Raw genomic sequence first — 26,664 nt, forward strand, 5'->3', positions numbered from 1 at the left:
GGAACACCCATAAGGAAGGGGAGGGGGGAGGGGGATGTTTGCCCGGAAACCGGGAAAGGGAATAACACTCGAAATGTATATAAGAAATACTCAAGTTAATAAAAAAAAAAAAAAACTAAAGCAAAGATAACTTAAAGGAAATCCCTGGGAATAGATTTGGAATATTTGCATGTCAGTGTAGATAGTGAAATTAATTATAAACCATTGAATAAAATAGCGAATTACAGATTTTAATAATATGACAAATTAGTAATAGAAAGTATGATGCAGTACAACATGGTTATCAACACGAAATGAAAAATGAGTGGTGAAAAATAGAGAAACTTGGTTTATACTCTTTCAATAAAGTGGTCGAACAGCACCGGAAGTAGGATAATTCACATGTCAGCAGGTTGACAAGTACATGCCATTCCAACACACAGAGGCCTGAAGCAAGGACATGGGAAATTGGAAAACAGGCTGACTCATATGTTAAGCCTATCTGAGAAAAGCAAGGATCCTCCTCCTCCTCCTCCTCCTCCACCTCCTCCTCCTCCTCCTCCTCCTCCTCCTCCTCCTCCTCTTCCTTCTGTGCCTGTTTGTATCCTAATAAATGTGTGCAAAAGAAAGGGTGTGGGTATGGATTGGTGGGTAGGTGGGAGGACATGGGAGGAGTTGGGGGAGAGGCAGTGGGATACCATAATCAGAATATATTGTCTTTAAAAGGCGATTTCAATTATATATAACAGAAAGACAGAAATGCAAGGCTAACGGTATAATTCAATCCTAGAGCACTGGCCTAACATGCACAGGCATCTGAATTTCATTCATAGTCTGGAAAATAACAAACAAAGAGGAAAAAGTGTAATTCAGAATCTTGTCTCTTGTTCACATGGAAAGAACAATAAAAAAATTCTTCATTATCAACAAGCAAAACCACAAACACAACCATGAGAAAACTCTAGAAAAATCTAAACTTTGAGGGCGTTTGAGACAATCACTGAGCTGTGATCTTTGGGATTTTTTTCAGGTAATGAAAAACAACAAACAAATAATTAAAAAAGAAAGAAAGCCCTTTCCAGACTGAGAGAGCTTGACGGGTCTAAAATATAGTAAATGAAAAGCTTGATTCTGAATAATTCTGAATTTGACTCCTTTGTGATTAAGACACACTCTGGAATCCTTGATGAGGATCTGAGTTTTCTATGATAGTGAGGATTGACAATGTTCATTCCTCAGTCTGGGTGAGTACATTGTGTTTACTGAGAAGAATGTCCTTGTTTGCAGGAAATACTGAAAATTTTCAGAGCCATGAGCCCTGCTTTTGCTAACCACTCTTGAGTGGTTAGAAGAAGCCACTGTACTTTGAGCTTTTCTGTAAGTTTGAGAAAATAGGAAAAGAGAAGACAGATAAGGCACAATTTAACTACAGAAGATAAACATGATAGATGAGCTATGATCAAGGAAAAGTAAGAGTGATTATTTGGGTCATGGAGAAAATTAGAGACAAACATTGCAGAATTTCCAAAGAGATAGATGGTTTTATTGGGTAATCGGTCAATCCCAGGAGGCTGGCTGCTTTAGAACAATGCTCTTGATCAGGTAGGTGGGGAGTGGGGGAACTGTAATAATGAGTGAAGGAAGGGAAGGCCCTTATGTCTCTGGTGCCCTTTCTTCTCTGAGAGATACAGCACAATAACAAAGTCATTGGAAATGTGGAAGAAAGCAGGTTTCTTTCAGAGCAGAAAGGGAAGCTGTGACATGTTTGGAGAGAAGTCATTAATCAGAGACCAGGACTTTAAAAGTTTCTCAATAAAAGTCTGTCCCCAAAAGCATAACCCCCCCCAAAAAAAAACCCCACACCATTCTATCTGGCAAAATAGCAGGACATCAGAATGGTAAGGTCAACACAATTAGCTGCAACCTGAGATCACAAACCTACCCTCCTTTTTTTATCCAACCAGCAATGGGGCACACACAGACGGGCTCATTGCAATGAATGAGGACTTTTCCAACATGGAGAGCCCTGCATCCCATAGCCTCATGTTCCGTTTGGTTCTTGTTGCTGTGTCTACTGCTTCACTCCTTACACTGTACTAAATAAACTTGTTTTAGAATAAAACATCCAAATGGTGAGTCCTTCCACTGACCTACCAAAATCTCCTGCTAAAACAAAGAATAAAACATCCAAATGGTGAGTCCTTCCACTGACCTACCAAAATCTCCTGCTAAAACAAAGAATGCCAAGCTCTATGTCTTATTTTGTTTTTGACCATATTTAAGATGAGACAATAGCTTTAAGATACTTAAATTTTGATTATGTTATACAGGATAATTTCTTTTCCCTTTGGAAGCAGACATGATTTATTTAGACACAAGAATCACAGTGTCTCCTACTCCAATATAATTAGATGTCATCTAATGAGGCAAATAGAACAAAATGTAAGTAACTTGTGAATTTTGGAAAGTTTGTATTGTGGTCTCCTGCAATATTTCAATATGGTTTACATTTTGTTTAAAAATACGAATAAATACTGGATAAATCTAGCAAGGATGTAGAGATAGGAGATTCGTGTACACGATTGCCAGGAAAGTAAATTGATAACTGTGGAGTTTCTTCAAACCATAAAAATAGAGCTAGTTGAGTCAGTTACATCATTTCTGGGTATATCCCTGAAAGAACATATCAGCATACTACAGGAATGCTTGCATGCCTACTGCTACAGTGCTCACAATAGCTAAGATATAAAACCATCTTAGAAGTCCATCTACAGCTAGAGAGAAAATGAACTTGTTTGAGTAGAGAGATGAGGGAGCTGTGAGGAGTTGGGTGAGTGGGACCTATGATCAAAATATAATATATGAAAATTTTCAATTGAAAAAATTAATATTGGGGTTGGGGATTTAGCTCAGCGGTAGAGTGCTTGCCTAGCAAGTGCAAGGCCCTGGGTTCGGTCTCCAGCTCTGAAAAAAAAAAGAAAAAATTAATATTGATGCTATATGTATAAAATATAATGAAACTGTATGCTCCCAAAGAATTAATTAAAAAAGAAAAATATGATACAATTCAGAAATTCCTTATTTTTTTACCTCCTTCGTGGATAGTTAAGGACATTTGATTGGATGAAACCTGATGCACAACATCTTCAGAAAATTTCTCAAGGAAGGGAAGGAAAAACACCTGGGAGGCAGGCTCTGGGGATCCCAAAATGTCAACAACCAAGACAAATAAAAATCCCTATTTTTAATAAAATCCCCTGATATCTATTTGTGACATGACTCTTCTGGTTCCCTTGAGATAACCAGGGAAATGTGGAGAAAGGAGACCCAGGTGGTTAGGTTAGACAGCATTGAGTCCTTTGAAGATTTCCTCCTGATCTCTGAACTCATAGACTCTTCCTCTTCTACTCGCATCACTTTCAGAGCCTGGGAAAGAACTGAGTATGTTGTGCCATACACTGCTACTTCTCTAACTGCAGTCCTATTTGGATCTGGAGAGAGGTGAGCAATTATGAGGTATAGCTTTGCGGAGGAATGAGGACTTCTTTCTATTTCATTGTCTGTGTTGTTTTTGCAGATGTGGCCAGAACAGATCTGAGACGTGTTGGGAATGCCATGTGTTTTTCTTAGTCAGATTCTAGTCCCAATTGGTCCTGTGATTGGCCAAGACCTGGAATTGGACATCACAGAAATGCTCGCTGAGCTCAAGCCCTAACAGCACAGTTTCTCAGATTCTCTCCTACCTTCATGTCTTATCAAGCACTTCCCATCCTTCGATTACTCAGACACATGTAATAATCACAGATTTGAAAAGCGGTTGCTTTATGCCTCCCTGGTATCTTAGAACTGTGCTTCCAAGTCTCAGGAGGAGTGGTTCAAATGTTTTCTTTCTTTGTTTTCTACAGTAGTCATTTACATATCATGTTATATATACATATCGGGGAGCTGGTCCAAGTGGTTGATTTTAAAAAAAAATCCACTATATCACAGGTTAACATATATCAGAAATTATATGATTTCTTATACATACCAATATATTTAATAGTAATTTATTTCCATTCTCAAATGTTTCTGTTTCTTGTTTTATTCAACATATAGCCTCCTTAACCAAAATATTGGCTAGATCAACTTTTGACTTCACTAGCCTCTTTCCATATTACTTTATTGATAGATTAGATCATTCAAACCTTCCTGTCCCTTTTCCCTCCTCAACTGACATTATTTTATACTTTTTTGTTTTTTAATTGTTTTTCAAAAATTACTGAATGTCTTCTCTTTGATACAAATCCACCCCAAAGAGCATTTAACACATCATTTATTGAACACGTACTGTGTCCTAAATACTTTAAATGGATTTTCTGATTTACTCCTCACAATGTTTCTTTGACATGAGTTGCACTGCTATATTTGACATATGCAACTGAAAGTTGGCAGGACTAAACACATTTCTCAGATTCACAGTTATTTGAGTGTTATATTTGGTGATTGACTTAAGCGACCGATTGAATGTTGAGTTTGACATCTATGCAACAAGAAAAAGGAGATGGCCCTGTAGTGATAGTAATGTTGGGACACAGATGTTTTGCTAATGCTTCACCTAACACTGAGCTCTCAACCCTGACCACAAAGCACAAGCAAGGATTGGAAAATCTAGCTAATAAAAATTTGACCACCTGTGATCACCACTGATATCGTTATCTCTGTCATTCACCATAATCCTTGTTCATTAAGTGAAAACTCTCTGAATTGGTTATCTTTTCTTGAAGCACTGTCCTAGATTTGCAATGTCATTTTATTCCCTGCAGGAAGATGTGAAGAATGGGGGAAGAAATCACTCTTCACTCAAGGGTGCTGCATTGAGGCCTCCCTCATTCCTACGTTCTACTACTTTTATGAGTAACACTTTTGTCCCTTTGTCAAACAGCTATATTACATCTCACTGAGAATTCTAGACCCTTCACCCAGCGAGTACTTATTGAGTGCTACTTTGAGTTGGATGCGGAAATCTTCGCATGTATTTGGAGAGCTTACACTCTGACTTGAACTGGGGCTACCACCCAGGAGACAACAGACAACACTGCGCAAAGCAGTGGGAACTAAACTCCCATAAGGTAAATATTAGCAACCAACTCTCAGGAAATAAGCAAGTCTTGATTTTTAATATTTGTTAGTCCCCGAGACGAAAAGTATTTCTCCATGGATTTCAATATAGCAAACATGAAATGTCTGAGCATGGAGCTGGGAAATGGTGTGTGCAGCCTGCTGCTGTGCTGAGGTAATGCAGTCAGGCTCCAGCACACCGTGGGTGCAATGCTTATGAAAAAAAAAAGGGGATGAGGAATTGGGTCATTATGGCAATGTTTCATGGATGTGGTTAGCAATGAGCTGAGTCTTAAAATGCTCATATGAAACTATTTTAAAAATTAAAAGTAGATGTATGTGAGTTTGATAGGTGTGCAATTCTACAGTTTTCAAGGAAAGAGTAAAAATATAACTTCCCCTGGAATGTAGATGTGCATTGGGAAGAATGAGGGTGTTCTTCCGAGTACTAGGGTCCTAGTATCTGAATGGGATGTAAGGAATAAAGGACAATCCAGGTAAGATTTAAAAATATGTATATAGGCACAGATTGGATAATGGATATTGGAATGTTCCTCTGCTTTGGGGAGGTTATCATTTCTAGAGCAGAGGTTGGTGTAAAGGCAAATTGACTTTCTGAGAAAGTCAGTGAATGTTGTGATAATCCTTATCAGCCTACTAGAGATGTCTTCCTCAGATTGCAAAAGCAGTGTATGACTAGTATAGTAGAACTCAAACGTTCTGTTTAAATCTCCAAACCAACCCTGCAGCTGGAGCCACTGTAGATACAAAAAACAAACAAACAAACAAACAAAAAACAAGTGCTTTGACTCAGATCTCATGATTTGACACCCACAGTCCATATCCAGATTTTCTAAGTGCTACCTAATTCCAATGTTTCTTATGTTACAGTGTTTCTCTCCAATTCTTACCCTGAGAATTAATCTTAGTAAAGTCAAGTGAGAATGCTTTAAGTATGTAAAAATACTACAATATGATATCATGTAAAGGGACGGGAGTGTAGTTTAGTGGTAGAGTGTTGGCTTAGCATGCACAATATCCTAACGACAAACAACATTATAGTATACAGTGTTGTGAAATACAATATAATGTCATATAATGGAATGCAAATGTCTAATATATAGAACAATATATTTCATCAATTTTTGTATGAATTTTCTGAATTTTAGTAAGCCTTCAGAGCTGCAAGACCTGTGTATTGAACCCAGATTCTCTGTGAGAAGGAAGTACGCGAACTACAGAACTAGTTCTCACTCCAGGCCAATTTTACTTTTAATTATATTGCTAAGAATATTTCTTTATATCGCTATCTCATAATTTAGACGTTTGCATTGTTTGCAGCTTTGGACTTTTAGGAAAATGACTCTTAAAACATCTAAATATGAATATCCCTTTGTGGACACATTTTGTTTGTCTTGTGTGTAAATGTCCAGGAAAAATTACAGTCATGGATGTTGGTATAGAATTATTGTAATAACAAATTGTCACATTGTTCTCCATATAGGCTGTAACACTTTACATTCTAACCCTCAATATTTAAGACTCCCAGTTCTTTCCCTTGGTTACAGTGTTGGATGTTGTTAGGCCTTTTAATTTTAGCCATTTGAGTAGGTGTGTATCTCACTGTGGTTTTGTTCTGCATCTCTCCAATGGATAATGTTGCTCAGAAACCTTTCATGTGATTATTAGGTATTTTATGTATTTTTGTATATATTTCCATATTATCCAGCTTAAAATGTGTCTTATTATTGACTTGCAAAGTTCTTTATATATTCTGGATATAATTTCAGAGTTTGTGTTGTAAATGCTTTCTACTAGGGTATGATTTATCTTTTTGTTTTTCTAACAATGATGAAGCTTAAACTGTAATTTGTTCTCTTTTAATTTAGGCTTTTTGTTACTTCCCTAAGAACTGTTTCCTCATTTGAGGGTCACACATTTTCATCTCTTATTTTTATCTAGAATTTCTTAGGGTTTTGTCTGTTATACACGCCTATGATTCATTTAAAATAATTTCTGAAAAGTCATGGGGTAAAATCTTAGGTTCATTTTTCCCCTCATGAATATTTGCTTGTTCCAGAAACAATTGTTGAGAGTGTGTCTTTAAGACACCTTCACCCTTTAGAAAAAAAATAGTTGACCACATAAATGATATATGTTTAATTCTGCACTGCATTGTTCTATGTGCTCATGGGGAAGTGCACAGAAGTGTTCAGTGAAGTAGAAAAGAATTAGAATAAGAGGGGAAAAAGCCAAGGCTGACAACTTTAGGGAAGGAAACTTCTTCAGAGTCATTTGAGTTAATGGATTTATAAAGACCAACAGTAAGCGCAACTTGCTAGGAATTACAGACCCTGAGAGTAAAAGTCTGTCTTTGTAACTCTGAAAATGATTAGAGAGCAAAGAAACAGTAGCCACAGAGAACCACAGCCCTGATGATTTATGGAGTCCTACTTGTCTGTGCTCATGGCTATCTCCCACCATGTTGGTAAATATAGTAACTGAAGTAGGGTTGGGCCTAAAGTTTATAGCTCTTTCCCTAAGATGTCATTCCACAATGACTTTCGCGATGAGAATACGTTTTGTTTCTTAGCTAGAGGATTAGATACCTTAATCATTGCTTTTTGTCATTTTGAGACAGGATCTTTCAAAGAAGCTGAGGTTGGTAGTGAACTTATAACCCTTCGGCCTCTGTTATCAAGTGCTAAGATTATAGGCCTGCGTCGTGACAGGTGGTTGAGTACCTTAACATTAGGTAGGTAATTATGGATTTAGAAACTGGGACAGAATAAGGTATAATTTAAGGAAAGTTACCGAACTTTTACATATAGTAGGTGGAGCTTCGGGATGCATTGACTAGATTGGTGCCATGAAGTCACTGGAGAAGATACAAAAATGAGATAGGACGATAATATAATTTATTTTAAAAATTATAAAAGTTCATAATGGTTTCAAGACCTACAAAAATAAAGAAAGAAGTTGGATATTTGAGAAATGTTGAAAACATAGATATATGAAAGCAACCAACATAGAAACAGTAGAGAAAAATTGAAATTTAAAGAATGGCTAGAAAAATCAGGAGCAAAAGAGATCCAGAGAGCAGGTATGCAGTCGTGGTACAGTCGGAATGAAGAGATTTGTGGACAGTAACTAAATAAGCACAGGGATGACAGAAACATAATGTGGTGTCATGGAAACCAAGGCTAGAGAGTGTTATCAGGAGGTAGGGTCAGACGTGTCAAACCAAGGAACGAGGAAAGGAAGAAAAACAAAGTCTGACAGCTTTAGTAATGGAGACTTCTTCAGTGACACCTGAGTGAATGGCTTCAGAAGCACGAACATGTGATGCCAATAGGTGAAAAAAATTAGAGAGCATGAGAAAGGAAGTCTGTTCAGTAATATTAAAAATGGAACAGGAACAGTGAAATAGTCACTGTATGTGCTCTCTCTCTCTCTCATGTGTGTAGGTCGGTCTGTCTGTCTGTCTGTATGTCTGTCTGTCTGTCTGTCTGTCTGTTTGTCTGTCTCTGTCATTCCAGGCTCCTGGCCTTTAGCTCACAAGAAAGTCAAGGATGACCTTAAATTTCCAGTCCTTCTGCCTCTATCCCCATGCCAGCTTCATGCATCTTTGGAGACTGATCCCCAAGTTCTCATGCATGATAGGCAATCAAATCTCCAGCCCACATATTCTCTCTTTTACAGAAGAGGCTAGTTTTCTGTAACTCTCATAGTCATATCAAATTGTCCGTTTGGTTATTTTCATATTAGTTATCAGTTAGGCTTCAAATACATTGCCTACTCTCCCCCTAACCATGGAGCTTCTCTTCTTTTCTCTATACCTCACATTGTCTTAAAAACTCCTTTGGATCACAGTGGAAACTAATTGTTTTCTCACTCACAGGTCTTTTCTGGACTTCATCCAAAAGGTTGCTGCAATTAACAAATACATATTTCTTTGGTTGAGCTTTCGGAGGTCAATTGCAATGGACTGAATGTGGCAGAAGCCACTGTGAAGTTGCCCTTCTTTGAGAGTGTGAAATTTCTGGCTCATATTTTCTTCTTGAACTCAAGTCTTCACATTTAGAATTCAACTGTAACACTGTGTACAATGGTTCCCAGTGACCCTGTCACCAAATCTAGCAACCATTTGTTTTTGCAAATTCCGTCTTTCCCAAATACCTCACACTAGTGATTATTTTTTTTTATAAACATCCATCCTTGTGATTTTCTTGACATGTTCTTTACTGGTTTTAATTCTTGTTAAGTGGGTTTAAGTGCGCAGCAGAACATGACTGTCTCCTTGCCAGTCCCTTTCATTTCCTAGCATTACTAAACTGTGTGAGGTGAGCATGTACTCAAAAGTCTTCTTATGGACAGTTTGCTAATGTTTATACACTTAAATTCCAAAAAGTTGTGTAAATATTTCTTCTTCAGAAACAAATACTCCAGATGTGACCCCCTCATAAAGGAGGGGAGTCCTTTCACCTGCTCAGTGCAGCCTACCATTATTACTTTAAATTTCAATTGCTCATGAAAGTTCCCCTTGATTCTCCTCACCACTTTAACACATCAATAGTGCAGAATGCAGAGAATGAACTTCACTGAAGTGACAGAGTTCATCTTCCTGGGATTCTCTAGCTTTGGAAAGCATCAAATAACCCTCTTTGTAGTTTTCCTAACCATCTACATTTTAACTCTGGCGGGAAACTTCATTATAGTGACAATCACATATATGGACCGTCACCTTCACACTCCCATGTACTTCTTTCTGAGCATGTTGGCAAGTTCAGAGACTGTATACACACTGGTCATTGTCCCAAGAATGCTTTCCAGCCTGATTTTTTATGACCTTCCCATATCCTTGGCAGGTTGTGCAACCCAAATGTTCTTTTTTGTCACCTTGGCCACCAACAACTGCTTTCTGCTCACAGCAATGGGTTATGATCGCTATGTGGCCATTTGTGAGCCTTTGAGATATACGGTCATCATGAGCAAAGGGTTGTGTGCCTGGTTGGTTTGTGGGTCTTTAGGCACTGGTCTAGTAATGGCAGTTCTCCATGTGCCAGCCATGTTCCATTTGCCCTTCTGTGGCACAGTGGTGGAGCACTTTTTCTGTGACATATACCCAGTAATGAAGCTTTCTTGTGTTGATACCACTGTCAATGAGATAATCAATTATGGTGTAAGTTCATTTGTGATTCTTGTGCCCATAGGGCTGATATTTATCTCCTATGTCCTCATTGTTTCTTCCATCCTTAAAATTGTGTCCACTGAAGGCCAGAAGAAAGCCTTTGCCACCTGTGCCTCTCATCTCACTGTGGTCATTGTTCACTACGGCTGTGCGTCCATTGCCTACCTCAAACCCAAGTCAGAAAGTTCAGTAGAAAAAGACCTTCTCCTCTCAGTGACCTATATCATCATCACTCCCTTGCTGAACCCTGTTGTCTACAGTCTTAGGAACAAAGAGGTCAAAGATGCTTTATGCAGAGCTGTGGGCAGAAACATTTCTTAAAAGATTTGAAACTGTTTGTCAGGAGACCTTTAGCTCAAGTACGTCTACTCACCAATAAGACATGATCCACATGCTCATCCATACAGTGTCTGTAGATAATCGTGTTGGAGAGTAGAAATGACTTTATTTTTAGTTTCTCAGTGACAGCAGAAAACAAAATTTTGTTTGGATCTAATGTTTGGATCTCAGATCCTACAATCATTTTACATTGGATTAAGCATACTTCTTTAAGTTCTGGATGGTTTTGGGTTGGAAACATCTTTGGATTCCACTTTACATAGACTCCCAGACAGTCAAGTACTTTATCTGGTCTCAATGTGGAGAAGAGACAAGTACAACAGTGTAGGAAGGGGTCTATGCACAATGAGCTGCAGGGATCACAGCTTTCATTTCCATCATCATTCACGAAAGAGAAGGCTTTTGTTTTGATGAGGTAAATCTATTCATTTCAGGCAGGATTTTCTCAATTCTTATTGATTGAAAAGTAAAGACACTTGCAAGAAAAAAGGGTCTCGTATTTCATTATTCAGCTACATTAACTCTTCAAATATTATCAATTTCTATGTGTATTTTTTCCTGTATATTCAAAGGAACAATGCCTTGTTCTCCAGAGGCTAAGCAGTAAAGAAAATATACTGAGGAAGTTTCTCTTGTAGCTATGTTTTTATTGTCACACTTTTCATAATGACTCTTTTCAACCTATGGAAACCTTTGTTTTTAATTTTTACATAGCAGCTGAAATGAAACTGGAGTTGCTTGTGTGTGTGTGTGTGTGTGTGTGTGTGTGTGTGTGTGTGTGTGTGTGGTGCTGATTCCAGAGTTCAAGCTAAACACTGTTAAGTTTTATTCTTGCAACAAACTGTGCAAGCTTCATATTTCTCCAGATATTTATATTAAAATTAACAGGATCATAGTCCATTGTTTTTCATTTAATAGGAATGACTTTGGGGCTATTTTATGTCATGGATATTCTCACCTAGATTAGTTTATCTCTACTCAGAAAAGGACTGAAAAAAATTCTAAGAGACACAAATATGAAAACAACTATGTTCTAGCAACATTATGACACTCATGATTACTATATCCCCAAATCAATTTCTAGTTCTTATTTTTCATTCTGATTCACAGTAATTGGGTCGATCATCTTCTAGATGGCCTGTGGCTTTCTCTGTTCTTGTAGATGCCTATATGAAAAGGTTCAAGGCAGGATGTTCAAGGTCCTTTATATATATCACCTGTGTCAAACCTTGCCAGCTCAATGGTATAATAGCTGATGTCATAGCTCATGTTTAATAGCTCTTGAAGTGGCACCACAACCTGAGTGTCATAATTAATTTGGGATGCTTGAGAATGTATCAGAACATTTTTAAACTATTCAAAACAATTCACTAAATCCTATGTATAAAAGATGAATGTGTTAATTTAAATGTATTTTATCAATTCTGTGAATATGTCATATAATATACTTTGATCCTATTTCCTCTAACCTCCTGCTAGCTCCACTTTTGTATACCCCAAACTCTCTTTTGATTTTACTTCTAACTCCTCAATTCTAATTTGTGCTGTCCATATACTTCTGGGTGTGAGGCCATATACTAGACTCTCTAGAGTATAACTGATCTACCAGAAGTCGTACCCTTTGGAAAACTGAATCTCCCCCTACAAAACCTGACCCATCATAACTCTTCAGTTAGTGATGAGAATTCATTAACCCCTTTCAACTTAATGCAAGAATGCTGACATACTATGTTTTTATTTTTTTCCAGGAAACCACATTTGCTGTGAATTCATGAGAGCAGCTTATACTGAAGACACTGTTTAACCCCAATCCTCCCTGATCACTGGCTCTGACAATATTCCTATCTGCTCTCCTGTGATGGTCCCTGAGCTTTGTGAAGGGCGTGTGATGTAGATGTCCTGTTTGTCAGTTGAACAATCCGCAGTCCCTAGTTCTTTACACTTAGATTTGTTGAGAATTTCTGTGTTGATCATTATGCAGTGCATAAGCTCTGTCTGTTTGTTGGCTCTCCTACGACTAGAAGGTGAGGTGCTATACAGTCTGCTGGGGAGACTCATTGGCAGTCTTATCCAGTTGAGAGCTCCAGTACACTTTTGAAAGACTTTGTAGTGAGTGATATAAGTATTTCTTCCTTGCACAAATATAAAATAAATTTCATTTTCCTTCTTTAGAGACTATTTGCTTCCATATTTCCTTTGACTATTCTCAGGATGCATCTTTTGATCCCTCTATTTTGCTCACATGATTATCTTTTCTTCCTTCCTTCCTTTCTTCCTTCCTTCCTTCCTTCCTTCCTTCCTTCCTTCCTTCCTTCCTTCCTTTCTTTGTGTGTCTAAGATGGAGCTATCCAGGGATCAGGAGGTAAACATAATCTTTACTGAGGGGTTACCATTTCTTCCATCCATTCCTTAAGTGTTTGGACCCACTCCTGTCTTTTTGTCCAGGACTCACCAGTAAATGAACAAGCCACTGGGGTAGTTGTTTTGCATGCTTTGGTTTTCTACACCAGCAGGAGACAGCTGGAGTGCAGCAAATGAGTGGGCAAGCCTAGGCTGTTCCAGACCTTCCCAGTAGGATGAATCAGGGACAATGAGTCATTTGTTTCTGACTCCTGTAATTTATCCACAATACCTGTACTGCTTGCTAATGTGGGGGCTATTGTCATGTCTTCATTGTTGTTTTTCCTTATCGTCATTCCCCAATATCTTGCCATATTTATATTCCTTTATCTTATTTCTCTCCCTTTGTACAATTACAAATACATCTATTCATTTAGTACCATTTTTGTTCAATTTTTTTGTTTATCAGAAAATGTCCATAATGTTATTTATATACTCAAGTACATTTTCCAAGCACTATGTGCCAAGTAATTAACTGGCTATTGGGCTACAATAATGAGTAATGCAGGAACTATTTTTCATGTTATTCATAGTTCAGTGGGGGAAGTCAGACAAAATGACAAGAAGTACAAAAAAAAAAAACTGCTTAAGGCCCATGTATAGCATTGTTGTTTTGGTCAAGGGTATTCTTATAAAATATAAGAGCAATATAGACAAATTTATTTAGGGGGCCAGAAAAGAATTCACAGAGAGCTGGTATTTCATTAACTTTGTGTGACACTGGGCCAACTTATGTGTGGGATGGATGAGGAAGGTTGATTAAGAGCTAGGAGGAGTCTAAACAGTGGCACATTAGAACAGAGGCTTCGTTCTCCACTGTTGGCCCCTGATATATTAAGTATTAGCTGTGCAAAAGGTGCTTAATACATCTTCAGGAAACTGAATGTATGAGCTATAAAATTGTGTTCAAGGGTTGCCATGCTTATTAGTAGATATGACCTATCATTTTCCAGTCTGCCTTTTAGAGTTCTCTCATCTGAAGTCAACTAGAAGAAAAATGGGCAGAGTAAAGGTAACAAACACGGAAACACACTTGAAAGTGCTTTTCCCTATTATAGAATTGTGTACAATATTTATTACTTCCTCGCATATTTGCAACAATGAATCCCTTAAAACTAGAAAAAAATCATTATTTTGAAGTAACCAGGGCGAACATTGAATCAATATATTTGAACCCTAATCAGGAAAGTAGCTTTGGTAAACTTACAAGCAAGTGTATTTTAGCCTGAGATATAAAATCAAGAGTTAAGATATTTCAAAAGTGCTATCTTTTTAGAAAAAAAGTTATAAAAGATTATTATGGATATCATAATTTCTATGATGTGATCTTCACAGCATTGATTTTTGAAACTTCTCCAGAATAAGGTTTTATTTGATGTTTTTCCCATTCTCTACTGCAAACTATGATACATTAGAGGAGAAAATGGCTTCGGCACACCTAACGATAAGAAGAATAAAACATTTTATCAATGGGTACAGATTTCTTGAGAGAAGAGAAAAGAGAGCAGGAAAGAGAGTCAGGGACATAAACAGTAGGAACATCAGAGCTTTACTTTGAAAAGAACATATTTTAAAATGTGTGAAAAATAGCTTTGCTGCTGCTGCTGCTGTCTGAGAGAACATGAGTGTTAGCCCATGTGTTTGCCTCTGTATGCAGGAAGCTGGTTTGGGGAGTTTAGATGTGATGACAGTTATAGGAAGGTGTGATTTATTTGTGTTATTTTATTCAATACTGTTAGGATATGAAGTGTCCCTTCAAAAAGCTCATGTACTAAAGCACTGGATTCCAGCCAATGTATTCTAGAAACTTTACAATGTTGGGTCTAGTAGGAAGAACTATGTCACCGAGGCACCCCCACAGGGCTGTATCTTGTCATGTTCACCCCTTTCTCACTGGCCACCATGAGATGACCAGCTTTAGTCTCCTGAGTCTTCCCTGCTATGATGGTGTGCCTCACCACATTCCACAAACAGGGCAGCTAACTGATCATACACCAATAACTTGAGCCAAAATATTATCCTTCCTTCTTTAAAATTTCAATGCCAGGCTTTGGCACAGCCATGAAGGTCTTCCATAAATATTACCTCTCCTGTTTCTACACCTCTTTGCAGTTCAAAAATCTCATTTACATTATGAAGTTATTTGATTAAAGTAATACAGCACTCCTGTAAGGCATTTATACTAGCATTATAAGCACTCCTGCTATGTTTTGTGGGCTTTTTTTTGTCAGAGAAATCCACTGCTGTGGATAGTTGTTTAAAGTTTCCCAAGAGAACACAGGTCATTCGATGTAGGAGTAAGTCTTAGACAGAAGTGAGTCCTAGTTACATATCTGTCTTCATATATCCCACAGTTTATATCATTTTATTCATATGTATAAATGCACATAACTTCATTCTAACCAGAGAACAAACTGATTAATACATAAACTTTGCTTTTTGTATGTTAAAGTTTCAGTTCAATTAATATTCAATCATCATCTCTCAGAAGTGTTCCTTTCTTGGCTTTGTAAAAGGTCTATTATGATCATCGATGTATATATATATATGTATATATATATATATATATTTGAGTATATATTTTGGGAGTTTGATAACATTTAGTTGGAACTAAACTGAGTTTGTACTAGAATCCTTGCTTAAATAAATGGCTCATATACATTGCGGTATTTAATAAACTATGTCTTACAATCAAACAGATTCAGACTTTTAATTATTTCACTTGTTATTTTCATAAATTTAACAAGGATCCTTATACTAAGTGTTAAGTACTAGGGTAGGTATGAGGGATGCATTGATAAATAATAGTTGTGTGTTGCTTTGAATGGCTAGCCATTTGACTGCAACTCATTTTAGTGAAGGGTCATTAGCACTATACACAGAAAGCCAAGAACTAGATGAGAGAATTATGCAATTGTTAGAAAATTTTGTTTCTACATATATTGGTGAAAGAAGGTTAAAGTGAATGATTTTGCGAAGTGCAGGTGTTGTGTTGAACTTAGACATCCTCAAATTGAGCCTACTCAGAACACAAGTGCATTAGGTTAAGAAATCTAGAAACGCTATCATTTGTAGGCAAACTTTAATATTCAATTAGAAAATGCTCATTAGGAGAACAACAAAAAGTTGTGACCCACAGAAAACGGAAAGTCAGATGTATAGAAGAGCCTTTATATGATGTATATTAGCATTTAGGATCATTAAAACATTTAGCATATATAGGTTCAAGGGCTTGTGGGACTATCTGCTTACAGTGAGTGAACAGTCATGGATTTCAGTCAAGAAATCTAGACTTGAAAATTAAAATATGTGAAATGAAAACTTTGCTAATCTACTTAACTAATCATTAACATTATAGGATAGAGTCTAGAAACTTGAATATAAATAAAAATAATTAAATATGAAGAACATAGAATAAGTGGTGAAAAAAAGATATGATCTTAGTGAGTTATGCAGCAAGAATAAATCTAATGTCCATGTACTTGGACTCTCAAGGAGAAAGAATAGAATGTACCATGGACACATTAAAAATATGCTGCCTAAAATTTACTCAAATTGGTGGAAAACATAAACTTTTACACACCCATACTCAGGAAACAATAAGTCTAAAATATCTGCCTTCCTCATAAGTTGCATTATGGCTAGATCTACCCTCAAAGATTTGAGTACCTTGGCTAAGGGTGTAGCTCAGTTGACACAGTGCTTGCCTGGCAGGTTCAAACACAAGAATCCCAAGCAAGAAAGAAAAAAAACAATACTAAATTTAATTTTATTAGAATCTAAAATTTAATAATCAGGCCAGTGGGATGTCTAGTTAGGTAGATATTTACAGTCAAGAAAGACCACTTGAGTTCAGATGTCTGGAACTTATCTGATGAAAAGAGTGGACTGACTCAAGCAAGTTGTCCTGTGTGTGTGTGTGTGTGTGTGTGTGTGTGTGTGTGTGTATACATGTGCATGTATGTATACATATATGTACGCACACATTGAATAAATCTTAAAGAATATAATTTAAAACCAAAGATGAAGAACCTTAAAACTCGGGAAGACTTCAGTGGCACATTATATATCATACAATGACAGTGATTTAACAAATAATAGATATGGAACACAGAGAACAATTTAATGACAATTCGAGTTAGACCAGACATTTGTATTCAGGAAGAATTATCACCAAATAAGAAAGGAAAGGAAACACACATTCAGAGGAGGGAAAGTGAGAAAGCATATGATTTACTAGAAACAATAAGGGTTTTCTGAGGCTGAAAGAAAATGGCACCAGATTAAACTTTAGATTTATAGAAAGAAATGAAGATGACTAGAAGTTACAATTATGTGGGTAAATATGAAGAGATACTTTTTAATTTTGTCAACTGTTTGACAACACAATGCTATGTTAATATAATATGTTAATATTATAGCATACAATTGCAAGACTTATAATCCATGCATCTATGTTGCGAGAGGCTTTGTGAAACAAGAAATGATGCAATCTCAACAGCAGGAAGATCATGTTGAGTTGTGAAGGCATATTTTAATCCCGAGGAGAGTTAGTGAGAAGGAAAAGGATGGTGTTCACAGAGCAGAGATGTAGTAATCCTAGTATATAGTTTAGGTCCTTTGTGAGATTTGGGTGAAGATTTACAATATGTGCTGGTAACAGTGAGGTTGGATACTCTCTGAAGAATACTTAGCCTTTCTTTCAATAGAGAGTTTATGAATTATTCTGATCTTAGACATGAACTGAGGGATTGCAATATCGTACTGTGTTGAATTATGTCAGATAATAAATATGATGTCATTTCAGGTCTGAAATGTCAGAAGGCATCTAGGAAAGGCAATCGCAAGCAAGTGAGCTTTCTGGAGAAGGGCGCCATTTTGTTGTGATGGCTGCAGTAGGTGCACTCTGAGAGGCGGGTCTTCAGAGACTTCATCCCAGGATTGCTTCTCTCTAATATGCCTTTCTAGCCACTATTACATAGCATGATGACTTTCTGGGCATTTACCTGCTCTGTTGGGCAAATCTTCTGAAGAATTAACATGAAGATTTACTTTTATATAGTAATGCTGTGGAGATAAATTGATTATTTTTATAATTCTTGATAATGATTTTATAGAATGCCTAAATTGATAAAAGTAATTTCAATCCCCTTAATAAAATAGAGGCTGCAAATAGAGCTCTACAAGCCTTCATGGATCATGGAATAATTGTACTAGGAAAAGAAAGAAGTCTTGAAACAAATTTATATTCCTTATAGATTAGAAATGAGACTACTGGCTGGTAACTAAAGGTCATAATCAAGGAATAGGCAATTTATTGTAGGTTCAAGGACAGAAAATAAATGATGGACTAGTTTTTCTCTATAAAACTTCAAAATAATAAGACACAAGGAAGATGATTTTTCTCTTGACAAAGCTGCACCTAACTTATGACATAAAAATTATTGTCTTAAACTTATGATAAACTTATGGAGCAGATAATGAATGTTTAGACAGCTACTAGTCTTAATGGAATGACATGTAAACAATTCTGCTTAAGCCTTATCAAATTATGATATGAACTATTGCCTTAAACTTACTATGAACTTTTTGAATGTGAAAGCACTTAGAAAACCATGTGATCAATTATCCTGAGAAGGTATAAAAACTATGAACTACAATAAAGTGTAGCCCTCTTCCGCTTCATCCAGTATGCGTGTGTCTTTGTGCTTGAGTTTCATTCTTTTTTTATTAATTTTTTAATTGGATATTTTTTATTTACATTTCAAAAGTTATTCCCTTTCCAGGTTTCCTGTCCATAAGTCCCCATCCCATGCACCTACCCCTTCTTCTATAATGGTGTTCCCCCTCCCAAACCACCCCTTTCCTGCCTCCCTGCCCTGACATTCCCCTACACTGGAGGGGGGTCCAGTCTTGACAGGACTAAGGGCTTCTCCTCCCATTGGTGCCCAACAAGGCCATCCTTTGCTATGTATGCAGCTGGAGCTGTGGATCTGTCCATGTGTAGTCTTTGGGTAGTGGTTTAGTCCCTGGGAGCTCTGTTTGGTTGGTATTATTGTTCTTATGGGGTTGCAAGCCCCTTCAGCTCCTTCAGTCCTTTCTCTAACTCCTCCAGTGTGGACCCCATTCTCAGTTGAATGGTTGGTTGCTAGCATTTGCCTCTGTATTTGTCATACTCCGGCTGAGCCTCTCAGAAGACGACTATATCCTCCTGTCAGTATGTACTTCTTAGCTTCATCAATATTGTCTAGTGTTTTGATATATATATATATGCGCTGGATACCCAGGTGGGGCAGGCTCTGAATGGCCATTCTTTCAGTCTTTGCTCCAAAATTTGTCTCCATACATCCTCCTATGAATATTTTTGTTCCCTATTTTAGGAAGGACTGAAGCATCTGCACTTTGGTGGTCTTTCATCTTGAGCTTCATGTGGTCTGCGGATTGTATCTTGGGTAATTCGAGCTTTTGGGCTAATATCCACTTATCAGTGAATGCATGTGTGCTTTTTTGTGATTGGGTGCCTCACTCAGAATGATATTTTCTAGTTCCATCCATTTGCCTATGAATTTCATGAAGTCATTGTTTTGATAGCTGAGTAGTACTCCATTGTGTAGATGTACCACATTTTCTGTATCCATTCCTCTGTTGAAGGGAATCTGGGTTCTTTCCAGCTTCTGGCTATTATAAATAAGGCTGCTATGAACATAGTGGAGCATGTGACTTTGTTATATGTTGGTGCATCATTTGGATATATGCCCAGGAGTGGTATAGCTGGGTTTTCAGGAAGTACTGAGGTAGTTCTTTTCTTTTCTTGTCTTTTCTTTTATCTCTGGTTCAGGAAGAGTTAAAGAGCTCCAAGCCTCTCACGTGCCAGAAAGAAGCCTGAGTCAGAGTACAAGGACCAAGTAACTAAGTTTCTTTCCTTATCCCTGCTGCTATCAGCAGGAGGTGATTGCCAGAAGCTTAGTTTTTAGCCCCTGAATAGCAAGAGAGAGTTAAATTGCCAGAGGGCATCAGCTTTTGGACCCAGCCAAAGCCACCCTCGCTGCCTTCCCTGGGAATCTGACTGTCAGGACAGGACCCTGGCCCTGATATATTCTTTGCTAATTGGTTTAAGGACCCACTCTATGGTTATTTTTTTCTAGTTCCTGCCCAGTCAATGAGGATATATATATATATATCCAGCAGTGAGAAGGATAGTCAAGGGTGTTTCTGATCCACAGGAGGTAGAGAATTTGCCAGAAAGCTATTTGGGATAAGGTGTATTCTGGATGTAGTCTGGAGAGATGCTGAGAACCATATCCTTTTCCTGCTACATACTCTGCAGTGCTAATGAAAATGCTTGTGCTGCAGGTATCTGGTGCAGTGAAGCCAGTTCGTGCTCGGAAACCTGCATATGGATCACTCTGGAACTAGAAGGAGCTCTCTCCTGCAGTATCTCTGCAGTGTTCAGTGATGATGTGCTTAACACTGCTCTAGTGGTAGAAGGCACAGCTCCATTTATTTTTCTGCAGAGTAAGTGATGAAAGGAAATTGAAGCTGAAACATAATCAAATGATAATATCCAAAGAAAGGTGGAACGTCAACTCAGTCAATTATACACTGCTGCCCTCGGTCAAGGGAGCAACACCAGCTCCTTTCAGAACAGATTTTTAATGGGAAAAAGTATATGAATCAACTGTTATCAGAATTCAGACAGTGGCCAGTAAAACTAAACCAAACCAAACCAAACCAAACCAAACCAAACCAAACCAAACCAAACCAAAACTGTGCAGGTTACTAAGGAAAGCATAGGATAAGAAGGAAGCTGTACAAGATAAGAGCTCTAGAAAAGTATCTCCCTCCCTTGTCTTTCACAGAATACTGACGTGTGTATTTATCCAGAAAGGTGCTAGAAAGCTGCTGGAGAACAGTTACGAGGAAATGTAGAGTAGAAGTACTCAACCACAGATCTGATTGGAAAGTAGAGAAGATTAACTGAACACCCCAAACATCCACCTGAGATGTGAGGAAGACCATGCTTTAAGAGTGTGGATCCTTCAACCCTAACGCCGAGTCATTCGATATGCCATATACAATTTAGGAAGAAAGAACAAGAGTCAACGTGACCAACAAGTAACCCAAATTCATACTAGTACAAAGTCAATACTTTTTAAAGATATATGGAAAAGTCAAACTACTCATACATGAAATCAAACATCTCCAGACTCACTATATATGAAAACACACACACACACACACACACACACACACACACACACACATGATAGGGTGAGTGAGCAAGGATGTTTAAAATTTTTTCACTATTTCAAACATGTGCAAGGATTAGAAGACAGGGATGGCATGAGAATGAAGGAGAGATATTAAAATGAGCAAATATGAAATAAATAAATTTCCAATGGAACTTATACTGGATAAAATTAACAGCAGCCTAGAAGCCACAGAAGGAAAGTTCACTGAGCTTAATGACCTAGGGATAGAAATGACCTCAAAAGGAGAAAATACAAACAAGCTATTGAAAAACAATGCATTGGAACCGAGACTATGGCTCAATAAAAGAGATTGCTTAGCCTGCTTGAGTCCATGGTTCAATCCCAAGTGCTTTATATGTGAGTATGGTGAGGCCCACCTGTGATCCAACAGCTAGGGAGGAGGAGGCAGGTCAGTCAGGAGTTCAAAGTCATTCTTGGCTACATGTAAGACCATGTCTGGGAAAATAAGACAAAATAAAACCCAAATACTCATTTCCAAGACAATAGACTGGATTACTAATGGAAAAAACAAAGAAACAAACAGCATGACATAAATAATCTCGGCAAAAAGAAGAAGAGGGGACAGCTACAGTCATAATATTTGGGGAAATATTTGAAGTCATAATTTAAAACTTGAAGCAAATTATAAGCCTATTATATTAGTCTGTTTTGTTACTGAAAAAAACATACAAGAAACTAGCTCTTTTTTTTTAAATAAAAGAGTTTCATTTAACTCACAGTCCTAGAGGTCCAGGTTATGGGGAGCAGTATATTTTGTTTTTGGTGAAGGCTTCATGGCAGATGACATCATAACGTGGTGCTTGGAACGATATGAGGAAGAGTGAGTTCATATATATATGCACTCATTCTTGTGGAGACTAATCCAGGTGTATGTGACTTTCATTGATCTTTTCCAAGGTTAGTAATCTATCATTTAAATACCACCTACTAGATCTTACTTTTTATTTTCTAACAGTTTATCTTTTATTCACTTTACAACCTGGCCACAATCCCCCTTCCTCCTTGCTTTCAGTCCTACCTTTATTCATCATCCCATTGCTCCCTTCTCTTCAGAGAAAGGGAGCCCCCTTGGCTACCAACCCACCCTGTGATATCTAGTTCCAGAAGAACTAGGCATGCACCTTCTCTCCCCCTGAGGCCAAACCGGCGGTCAGTATGGGGGAAGATGATCCAATGGTGAGCAACAGAGACTGAGACAGCCATTGCTCTACGTGTTAGAGGACCCACATGAAGACCGTGCTGCACCTTTGCTACAAATGTGTAGGAGGGTCTAGGTCTAGCTCCTGCATGCTCCCTGGCTGGTGGCTCAGGCTGTGTGAGCCCTCATGGCCCTATGTTAGTTGACCCTCTAGGTCTTCTTGCGGTGTTCTTGACCCCTCCAACTTGCTCATTTCTATTTCCCATCCTTCCAAAAGGCTCCCCAAGCTCCCCCCCCTGATATTTAACTGTGAGTTTCTGTAACTTCCTCCATCTGCTACCAGATAAAGCCCCTCAGAGACATTTCTGCTAGGTTCCTGTCTGGAAGCATAACAGAGTTTCAAGTGTCTTGGGTTGGCTCTCAAATACGGGATGGGTCTCAACTTGAGGCAGCCATTGTTTGGCCATTCCTTCAGTTTCTGTTCTGTCTTTATCTCTGCTCATCTTATAGGCAAAGCAAATTTTGGCTTGAAGGTTTTGTGGGTGGATTCATGGACTGGAGGACTTCCCTCCTCTGGAAGTCCTGTCTGGTTACAGGAGATGACCATTTGAGTCTCTATATTCCCCTCTGATACAAATCTTAGAGCTATGGCTCCACTCTCACTCCCACCGGCCCTCTTCTGCCCCCTCTCCCACACCCTGGTCACTATTCCCATTGCTCTCCTCACTTGCTCTCCTATCCAGTTCCTTCTCTTTAAACACCTCCAATGACTGTCTAGTTTCCCTTCTGAATGAGGTTCAGTCACCCTCCCATGGGATCTCCTTATTACCCAATTTGGTCAGGTTTGTAGATTGTAACATTGTTATCTTGCACTTTATGACTAATGTCTACTTATAAGTGAGTCTGGGCCATGCATGTCCTTTTGGGCATGGGTTACCTCACTCAGGATGAAATTCTCAAGTTTAATCAATTTGCCTGCAAATTTCAAGATGTCTTTGTTTTTAATAGCTGAATAGTATTCCATTGTATATTGTAGTATTCCACATTTCTTCTATCCATTCTTCAGTTGAGGGACATCTAGGTTGTTTCCAGTTTCTGGCTATTTCAAATCAAGTTGCTATGGATGTAGTTGAGCAGGTGTCCCTGTGGAGCATCTTTTGTGCATATACCTCAAAGTGGTATAGCTGGATCTTGAGGTAGAACTATTCTAAGTTTTTCTGAGAAACTTCCAAAATTGATTTCCAATGTGGCTGTATAAGTTTGCACTCCCACCAGTAATGGAAGATTGTCCATCTTTCTCCACATCCTCACTAGAATATACTGTTGCTTGAGTTTTTGATCTTAGCCATTCTAATTGATGTGAGGTGGAATCTCAGGGTCATTTTGATTTGCATTTCCTTGATGACTAAGAATGTTGGACATTTCTTTAAGTGTTTCTCAGTCATTCAGGATTCCTCTGTTGAGAATTTTCTGTTTATCTCTGTACTCCATTTTAAATTGAGTTATTTGGTTTTCTGGAGTCTAACTTTTTGAGCTTTTTGTATACCTAGATATTAGCCCTTTGTCAGATGTGAAGATCTTCTTCTAATCTATAAGTTGCTGTTTTGTCTTATTAATAGAGTCCTTTGCCTTACAGAAGCTTTTCAGTTTCATGAGGTCCCATTTGTCAATTGATGATATTAGAGCATAAGCCATTGGTGTTCTCTTCAGGAAATTGTCTCCTGTGCCAATGAGTTCAAGGCCACTTTTTCTTTTATTAGATTTAGTGTATCTAGTTTTATGTTAAGGTCTTTGATCCACTTGGACTTGAGTTTTGTGCAGGGTGATAAATATGGATCTATTTGCATTTGTCTACAGGCACACATCCAGTTAAAATGGTACCATTTGTTGAAGATGCTTTCATTTTTTCCATTTGGCTTCATTATCAAAACTCAAGTGTCTGTAGATGTGTGGGATTATTTCAGGGTCTTTGATTCAATCTCATTAATCAACCTGTCTGCTTCTTTTCTTATTTATTTATTTATTTATTTATTTATTTATTTATTTATTTATTTGATTTTTTAAATTTACATTTCAAATGTTATTCCTTTTCCTGGTTTCCTGGACATAAGCCCCCAACCTGTCTCTTTCTATACCAATACAATTCAGTTTTTGCTGTGTAGTACAGCTTGAGATCAGGGAAGGTAATAATTCCAGAAGTTCTTTTCTGATTCAGGATTGTTTTAGCTATCCTGGGTTTCTGTTTTTCCACATGAAGTTGAGAATTGTTCTTTCAAGGTCTGTAAAGAAGTGTGTTGGAATTCTGATGGGATTAGCATTGAATCTATGGATAGCTTTTGGTAAGAGAGCCATTTTCACAATGTTAATCCTACTGATCCATGAGTATGGGAGATCTTTCCTTCTTTTGATATCTTCCTCAATTTGTTTCTTCAGTAATACAATTCTTTCATTTGTTTGGTTAGAATCATACCGATATAATTTATATTATTTGTGGCTGTTGTAAAGGGTGTTCTTTCCCTAATTTTTTCTCAGCCCATTTATCGTTCGTATAAAAAAGGGCTATTGATTTTTTAAAGTTAATTTTGTATCCAGCCACTTGGCTGAAGGCATTTATTGGCTGTAGGAGTTCTCTGGCAGAAATTTTGAGGCCACTCATGCATACAATCATATCATCTAGAAATAGTGATATTTTGATTTCCTTTCCAATTTGTATCCCCTTGATCTCCTTTAGGTTTCTTATTGCTCTAGCTAGAACTTCAAGTATTATATTGACTAGGGAGAGAGAGGGAGAGAGAGAGAGAGAGAGAGAGAGAGAGAGAGAGAGAGAGAGAGAGAGAGAGAGAGAGAGAGAGAACAGCCTTGTCTTGTCCATGATGTTAGAGGTATTGCTTTAAGTTTCTCTCTATTTAATTTGATGTTGGCTATTGGCTAGCTTTATATTGCTTTTATTATATTTAGGTATATGTCTTGTTTCTTTATACAAGCAAGACTTTTAACAAGAAAGGGTGTTAGATTTTGTCAAAGGCTTTCTTTAGTATCTGATGAGATGATCGTGTGTTTTATTTTCTTTCAATTTTTTTATATGTCTGATTACCTTGATGGATTTTCATATATTGAGCCATTTCTGTATCCCTAGGATGAAACCTACTTCATCATGGTGGACGATGTTTTTGATATGTTCTTTGATGTGGTTTATGAATATTTTGTCAATTATTTTGTATCAATGTTCACAGAAGAAATTGGCCTGAAATTCTCTTTTCTTGTAGAGTCTTTCTGTGGTTTAGTTATCAGGGTTACTGTGGCCTCAGAATGGTTTGGCAGGGTTCCTTCCCTTTCTATTTTGTGGAACAATTTGAGGATTATTGATATTAGCTCTTCTTTGAAAGTCTGGTTTAATTCTGTGAGAAATCATCTGGCCCTTTGTTGTTTGTTGTTGTTGTTGTTTGTTTGTTTTTGAGACTTTTAGTGACTGCTTCTATTTCCTTGGGGATTAAATAGTTTAACTGATCTTGATTTAACTTTGGTAAGTGGTATATGTCTGGAAAGTCCTCCATTTCATTTACTCTGAGGTACTGTGTATCTTTGTTGTTGAAGTATCTTTGTATGTTTCTTGTATGCAGCAGAATGATGATCCTGTTTCACATTCACTCTACTAGCACGTGTCTTTTTTATTGGGGAATTGAGTCCACTGATATTGATAAATATTATTGATCAATGATTGTTAGTTCCTGTTGTTTTGATGTTGATGGTGTTAATGTGTGTTTGTAATTTCTTATTCCCTGTGTTTTCTTGGGTGTAGTTAGCCTTCTTCGGTTGATATTTTCCTTCTAGTATTTTCTGTTGGACTGGATTTGTGGCTGGGTACTGTTAAACATTTAGTTTTGTCTTGAAATCTTGTTTTCTCCATTCCTGATGATTAAGAGTTTTGCTGGGTTTACTAGTCTAGATTGGCACCTGTGGATTTTTAGAGGCTGCAAAACATTTGTTCCGGTCCTTCTATATTTTAGAGTCTCTGTTGAGAAGCCAGGGGGAACTCTGATAGGTCTTTATTTGTATGTTACTTGGCCTTTTTATCCTTCCAGCTTTTAATATTCTTTCTTTGTTCTGTAGATTTAGTGTTTTGATTATTATGTTGTGGGAGGATTTTCTTTTCTTGTTCACTCTAATTTGTGTTCTGTAAGCTTCTTGTACGCTTATAGAAACTTTTCCTTTAGGTTGGGGAAGTTTTCTCCTATGCTTTTGTT

At 37.6% G+C, this 26,664-nt stretch overlaps 1 protein-coding gene and 1 long non-coding RNA gene across 2 annotated transcripts; both read left to right on the forward strand.

Annotated features, from left to right (window-relative positions):
- The first annotated feature begins 1,056 nt into the window (after positions 1-1,056).
- LOC108352577 (uncharacterized) lies at positions 1,057-12,782 on the forward strand. Its single transcript, XR_001840910.3, has 3 exons — positions 1,057-3,480; positions 4,904-5,090; positions 12,358-12,782. It is a non-coding gene; the product is annotated as an uncharacterized LOC108352577 (long non-coding RNA).
- Or10j5 (olfactory receptor family 10 subfamily J member 5) lies at positions 9,662-10,591 on the forward strand. The gene has a single exon (NM_001000499.1). The coding sequence runs from the start codon at positions 9,662-9,664 to the stop codon at positions 10,589-10,591; it is 930 nt and encodes a 309-aa protein (NP_001000499.1).
- Positions 12,783-26,664: the final 13,882 nt, after the last annotated feature.

The sequence above is a fragment of the Rattus norvegicus genome, chromosome 13 (genome assembly GCF_036323735.1).
Source record: "Rattus norvegicus strain BN/NHsdMcwi chromosome 13, GRCr8, whole genome shotgun sequence".
Taxonomy (NCBI): domain Eukaryota; kingdom Metazoa; phylum Chordata; class Mammalia; order Rodentia; family Muridae; genus Rattus; species Rattus norvegicus.